Source organism: Phalacrocorax aristotelis, chromosome 3 (assembly GCF_949628215.1).
Source record: "Phalacrocorax aristotelis chromosome 3, bGulAri2.1, whole genome shotgun sequence".
NCBI classification, from domain to species: domain Eukaryota; kingdom Metazoa; phylum Chordata; class Aves; order Suliformes; family Phalacrocoracidae; genus Phalacrocorax; species Phalacrocorax aristotelis.
In genome coordinates, this window is record NC_134278.1 from 102,748,814 (window position 1) to 102,755,962 (window position 7,149).

Sequence of the window (7,149 nt, forward strand, 5' to 3'; positions counted from 1 at the left end):
CAGAAAGCTTGGGGGAGTGTCTTTGATTCACCTGTTGAACACTGTTTTTAGCTTTTAGCTTCTTAGCTTATCAATTAGATTTCCCTTGGGGGGTTGGAAGTCAACATCAGAATGCATTCACACTTAGTCTCTTTTCCATGAAGGAATGTGTACAGCTCGGGACACATGTTAGCAGGACATAGAGAAAATAAGTTAGACTCAGTAGACTCTTAACGACTAGTAAAATGGAAACTCCTTTTGTGTGATGGCATATGGGAGATGAGGAGTTACATGGTTCTTATCACCAAAGTTTATGAAGCATAAAAGCTTTACATAAATAAAGCAACTGTTTGTAGTCCAGTATTCTGTACAATTAATGTCGGTATTGGGGCTATATTTAACAGAACTTTTGCTATTTGCTGTTCATACAGTTGAAAGTGTTCTGTGAAAACAGAATTAAAAGGTATTATTTGATGAACTAGAATGTTAAAATGACTTATAGAAGTCTTAATCATTCAGACTTTAAAAGTCTGATTTGCACTGGCTGGGATAACTGTCTTAGTCTAGTTTCAGTTGTGCCTTAACTGTCATAGTATTACTTGCACGTTGGCACAGATGCAGTCTCCAAGCTAGTGAAGCAAGGTTGGAGGAAGGTATAATGACAAGTGAAGAGAGTGTGGATGGGAAAGACAGAAATGCATAAAAGCAGTGGAGTATATGCTGATTTTTTTCAAAGAAACTTAAATGTGTAAAGTGATTCCATATTAAGACTAGGCTTGGGGGTGGGGCAGGGAGGAGAGAGAGGGAGAGAGCACTCTTCTGAGAATTACTTGTTCATTATAACTCTTAACTCTTTAATGAAGGGTGTTCCAGTCAGGGTTGAAGTGGGACCACGAGACATGAAGAGCCAACAGTTTGTAGCTGTTAGAAGAGACACAGGACAGAAGCTGACCTTTTCTGAAGATGAGGCAGAAGATAAACTGAAGCAGATTTTGGAGGAGATCCATGCTAACCTTTACAACAGGTAAATTGAGAGATACAGTAAATGGCTGTGCTAATCGCAGATGCACTTTACCTGTCAGAAGAATTTCTCACATTATTGGTTCATCTGTGCAGAAAGACAGGTCAGGCCCATCTTTCCATTTGTGACATTTCTTTTTTCTGCTGCTGAAACTTGGTCATATACAGTGATAAAAGTTTCCTGTTGTGCTCATGAAACGGAATGTTGAAGGGTGTGAACTTATTTTAAAAATACTTCTGTGAATTTGTGTAAAGTATTAATAAACAAACACACCACAAATAGTTCATGGGATAATGCACAGGATTCCTTCCAGAAAGATGCTTTTGGTAGGGAATTTTGAAAAATACAAAGTTGTCCAAGAAACTTCAGTAGCTGAAGTTCTATGTTCAGAATTGTGTTTTAAGACCCTCTATCCTATTGACTTCCATAGTAATGTTTTCTTATAAGCAGTCAAATGCTCTTGGAACTGTTGTTTGCGCTTACTGCATGTGCCAAATCCCCTGTGTGTCTGTCATTGCAAACTGTTGTTTGTAAGGAGACCAAGAAAGAACATGGTGCTGATCCAGCACCATGGCAGATGGATTTTCCTGCTTTCTTCTGTGGTGAGTGAAGTTGCTTACAAGCAGAATATTTCTACCTAGTTAAAAACCATTTTGCTATTTAGATTTAGAACATAATTTAAAAAAGAAAAATCTAGATCTATAGTACTTATCTGTTTCTATCTACAGCTGGTCAGTGTTGAACTAGCATGCACAACAGTGTGAATTAACATGGTGAAATATGCAGCACCTGGAGAACAGCCCATTGGCAGTTAATAAAAATTTTATCTCTTTGAGTGCAAAAATGGTAGAAAGACATAACCTGATTAGGAAGATTTGAAGGAATATATAGCTTATCTTCATGAACTTTCTGTTCTGACTGAAAACTTAGTTCATTTGGCCAGTGAGGTTATGTGTGTAAAGCTGCCCTGACTGGTTTGTTTTTCATTTGTTGGGGTTTTTGTTTTGTTTTGTTGGGTTCTTTGGTTATTTTTTTCCCCCCTTTTCTTAGAGCTTCCGAAGACCTAAAAAGTCATATGGTGGTGGCCAATACTATGGAGGACTTTCAAAAAGAGCTTGATTCAGGAAAGGTAAGGAAATTTACTTCATTCTGTCCTGGTAGGTACTATCACATACTTTCTGTTCCTTGCAAATAACCAGGGGCTAGAAATTTCAAAGCTTATATTTAAATACTGTTGTGGTTTTTATGGAACTCTCCCCTTACAAGCAGATGAAGCCTCTCCTGGGGAGCTGCACAAAAATGAATTAGCTTTCCCAAAATTTGTTAAACACCTTGCTTTCTTCTTTTGCTAAAATACCTTATTTACTAAATATGGTGTTTCAGGCTACCACCATTCAAAATTCAGTCCTATGCTAGAGGTGACAGGGTATCGAAGTGACTTAAAATGCTGCAGCTTGGTAATTTGCATTTAAAGTGTTATATTTTTTATCAGAAAGTGCTTTTCAGAGAGATTAACTTAAATATTTTATTCAGATTAAGATAAACGTACTGGCATTATTCTAATGCAAACAGTGAAAAATACTTGTCAAATCTTATAATAGGGTTCAGGTAAGAGTTTAAAGTACATGCTATTTACGTCAAAGAAGTTTTGCCTTTATGACCTGAGTAGAAGCCACTGGGTTCATTGAGAATTACTGCAAGTCAGAAACTTCCTTGGGTTGATAGTAAGAATAATCCATAATGTGGATGATTGAGCTCTACTGAACTAGAGATCTGTGAAAAATTTAAAATTGTGGCAAATTATTTGAAGTTCAGATGAGAGATTAAGTCTTCAGTAGAGAATTGAGCTGCTGCTTCTTTTTCAGAGATCCACTGACACAAGTTCTTAACCCTGACATTCTGTCACAAACCTCAGCTTGTAAAATTGTTCATATACTTAGGCTAATGTGTTCAAGTAGTAATAGAGAGATGGGGGGGGTTGTGTGCCAATTAGACCTACTCTGAGTATTTCCAAAGTTCAGATGGAAAATGCACAAGTGCCAAGAATTCATAGTGCTTTTGTTAACTTCAAAAAATAATTTTAAGTTACTCTTGATTAGGCTTGACCTTCCATCACGCTCTTTTCTTGCATTTCTGTTGCACTTAAATTCAGTTTCTAACAAGATTTAAAGGAGTAACTATGAACTTCAGAGGAGGGCCTGATTTAGCATGCTTATGAGGTTGAGGATACAGATTTCTTAGACATTCTGTGCATACACGCTAGAATAGTAGTACTGCCTTAATTTCCCCTATGAAACTAGATACAAGTGTGAAATATTCTGTTTCCAAAGAGCTTTGGGCTCTTCCTGCTGACTGCAAAATATTATTTCCTTGGTGCAAGTGTCTCTGAAGCATCTGATGATTCTGGTGGTAGATTTAAAAACCAAGTCTTTAGTCTTTGCTTAACAAATAAATGTACTGTGCATAGATGTTCGGCTAGTACTATTGCTCTCATGTATTGTGATATCAAGATGTGCCATCACAAATCTTTCACTTCTGAATTAAACAAGTACTCTGAAACTATGCTTGACTGTCTTCAAGACAAACAGTTGAGGAAGACATAAGCACTTAAAAAAAATCTTAAGAGGTGCAGTATATTTGTATGTAAAAATAAACTGAAATGGAGAGTCTAGCTCATTCCAAGAGCAGAAACGGAATGTGATGCTAATTCTGTATTTGTATGTGCACGTAAATTATTATCCGTGAACTTTGATTAAATACTATAGAACTCCTTTTCTTCTCCTCATACTGCAGAGGTTCCAGATGATACCCTCTGCCTATGGAGAGGGTAAAATGCCTGGTCTTAAATGATCAAAACTTACTGTCACGTACAGCTAGATTCTACAGAGGGCCAAGAGAATTGAACAATTTATATTATGTTTAGAACTCTAATGTAATCTCGTTTATAATGCAGTTAAACTTGGAAATGTGAACAAATATTTTTACATTCCAAGTTGGATACTCGCACCATTTTGGTTTATTTGAAGTTCATTATAATTGGCATGTCTGAATTAACGTAAATGAATCAATAAAATGAAAAAATCAGTAAAATGCAATATAAAACTTGGGAATTGAGATTTGCTACAATAGCTAAGAGTAGTACTGAGAAGACTGAGATTATCCTTTCAGCTGTACTTTTTCAATTTTCTTCAGTTCAGCTAACTGAAGGAAACAGCAGGAAAATACGCACCACTTCCTCCCACCCCCAAGAAAAATGTGCAGTTGGTGATTCTGTTTTCTTAAAATATGTATGTTCTTCTATTGTTCAGAAAATATGAAAATTCATAGTAATGAAATTAAAATGGAAACTTCATTAGGAGAGCACTAACTATCTTGCAATATCTAAGCAAGCATTTGTTCTCCAGCTTGAAAGTCTTAAATGTTTCCTGAAAAACAGTGTATTGCAGGAGAAAACAGTAATTATACTTTCCACAGAAGGAAGACATATTGGCTTAAAAAAAAAGAAAATCAGCACCTTGACTTGATTTAAATGCTGCTTTGGGTTTGTGTAGGTTTTTCCATGCTGCACTACGTAGAGGAGACTGTGCTTATCTATTTCTCAGATGAGAAAGAGCTATTAAAACTTAACTGTAGCAATCAGAACTTTTCCCACTTTGAGTGTATATGAGCTCTTAAGCTTTAGGAATCTTCCAGAGACAAGGACAATTTTTTTTAGATGTATAACTGTGGGTTTTCTTCCTCTCCCCCCCTTCAGATTGTACAAATCCCTTTTTGTGGGGAAATTGAGTGTGAGGATTGGATCAAGAAGACCACTGCCAGGTAAAATATAGCTGAACTGGGGAGTATCTACCACAATCAAAATCAAAATGTTTTGATTATAAAACAGGAGTGTAAGATGCCTCTGGGTATAACACTGACGTACAGTCAGCCTTGGCTCTTGCTGTCCTGCATAATTCAATATATTTACTCCCTTAGTTCTGAAACTTTCAAACTTATTTGTGTGCTTTTGAGATTTTATGTATAATACACTTTATTGCACCTTTATTTTTAAATAAAAGTATTTATTTATTAATATGCTTTTATTTCAGGGATCAAGATCTTGAGCCTGGCGCCCCGTCCATGGGAGCAAAAAGCCTCTGCATACCTTTTCAGCCTCTCTGTGAACTACAGCGTGGGGCAAGATGTGTCTGCGGCAAAAACCCTGCCAAGTTTTACACCCTATTTGGTCGTAGTTACTAAATTACTAGTGAAAGCACCTTCTCCTTTATCTGTGAATTGAACTTTTTTTAATAAGACTGAAATAGCCCCCAGACTTAATCGGTTTTGCGACTTTTTAAATGATTCAAAAAACAAAGCCATAAACCATAACCCCCGCCCCCAATTGTCAGTCTTAGGCTAGCAGTAATTCACAGACTTTTCTGTAAACACCTCTAATAATAAACATGTATTGTGAGCTGTAATATGCTTTGGTTGTTTTTTCTGTGTTGCTCAATGGGGAGTATACGTATTCTTTGCTCATGTCTTTTTTCCATTTTTGTGTGTATATTTTCTTGTACACTGAGAAAATACCTGAAAGTTTGGAGAGAATGTCGTAAACGCTCTACAGTAGTTTAGAGTGCCGACATAAACTTTTATAGATAAAACATCTGCTTTTAATTTTGCCTTCAAATTTTTCAATTTTCAGAACAGACTTGCTGATAACTTGTAGGTATGGTAAATGCTTTTTGAAAACTCCCTCTGGAGCCAGGTGTTTCAAGAAATATTTTTACCCCATCGAAAAACAAGTTTGAAAGGCTATCTTAAATTAAATGCCATTTTGTTAGCAAGGTGCAGGTGAATGCCATTTCTTGTGGATATTTTGCAAAGCCCTGTTTCTCATTTCTTATGAACTGTCATTTTATAGCTGTCTCACAGTGATACTGCAATGAGTGATGCAAAGGCAATCTGAAGGGAGGTATTTTCAGTGCTAAAGATTTTAGGCTGTGATTATACCTATGACATGTCCCATAAACCCCTTTTACTTTTCCTGCACTCACTATGTGTTGCTTCAGCAGAGGAGGCTGGATGTTGCAGAGTTATGAAAAAGTATTACTTCCATTCTGAACATAGGATTGACTTAAAAAATAATATGAAATAGTCCTGGCACAAAATAACTTTTGGATGACACATACTTATCGTGTTCCTTGTTTCTCCTGTGTGCAGTTTTGAAGGCCATCTACATAAACCCCTTTCCCTGAGAAGGGTTGAGTGAAAATTCGGCAATTTAAAAGTTGGACTAGTAAGATCCTCCCCAAACTCTTCCTGGGACAATACTACATGGCTGCCTGTTTCTAAACCCCTGTTTTTATGTAGCATCAGTAGTCTAAAAGTCTTAAGCATACAGGAGACTTGCAGTGCTATTCCCAGTTCTTCACACTTCTCTGCTTTCAAAAGCATGTAAAATGTTTGCTTTTGCCCAGATTCCTGTGGTCAGCCTCTCTAGTCAAAATTTTGAATATTAAATTGAACTGGTGGTCTGTCCAGTTTAGGATCGTGCACCTTGTGATAGTACCCCACTTTTTCAGAGAAAAGTGCAAAAATTATTAAATATTTCAGATCAGAACACTCAAACACTTGGAAATTCTCTGTAATATTCCTTGGTTAATGACTAGCCCTGGAAGGTTTGCTTCAGTTACATCTGGAAATCAACTATCTTGCATTCATCTGTCTAGGTATTTTCTCACCTTATAAACAAAATCTCGGCGGTAGTAATGAGTGAAGGATTTGGGGAATGATATGTCAATGCATGCATTTGTCTTGTTTTCAGTTGACATACCAGAAGAGTGGCCTTAAGGTCTTTCTATCCTCTAACGCTGACTGGAATTATACTTTGAGAAAGAGCGTAAGTAGTAATACCAGAGTGATGTTTTCCCTGCCTACTGCAGCGCACTCATGCTGGGGGAAGGGGAGAGGCAGTAAAAAGCAGCTTCAGTGTCCTCAGGCATGAGAGACAGGAGAGCACCAAGATTTTTTGACAGAGCAAAGCGGTCTATTAAGAATAGATGAGTACTTTCAGCTCCCATCAACACTCTGCAACGTTGATATTTTAAAAATGAGATGCAGAAGCTGTTAATAGCACAGAATAAAGGAAGGGCAAAACTAAATGCAGT

At 37.0% G+C, this 7,149-nt stretch overlaps 1 protein-coding gene across 4 annotated transcripts in view; it reads left to right on the plus strand.

The window, feature by feature from the left end:
• EPRS1 (glutamyl-prolyl-tRNA synthetase 1) overlaps nt 1-5,460 on the plus strand; it is a 46,112-nt gene extending 40,652 nt beyond the window's left edge. For all 4 annotated transcript variants that reach the window (XM_075088845.1, XM_075088846.1, XM_075088847.1 and 1 more), the window contains 4 exons: nt 843-1,003; nt 2,051-2,129; nt 4,755-4,819; nt 5,089-5,460. In XM_075088845.1, the coding sequence (XP_074944946.1) occupies nt 843-1,003; nt 2,051-2,129; nt 4,755-4,819; nt 5,089-5,239 (456 nt within the window). In that variant the 3' untranslated portion in view covers nt 5,240-5,460. The remainder of the gene's footprint in view (nt 1-842; nt 1,004-2,050; nt 2,130-4,754; nt 4,820-5,088) is intronic.
• The last annotated feature ends 1,689 nt before the right edge of the window (nt 5,461-7,149 follow it).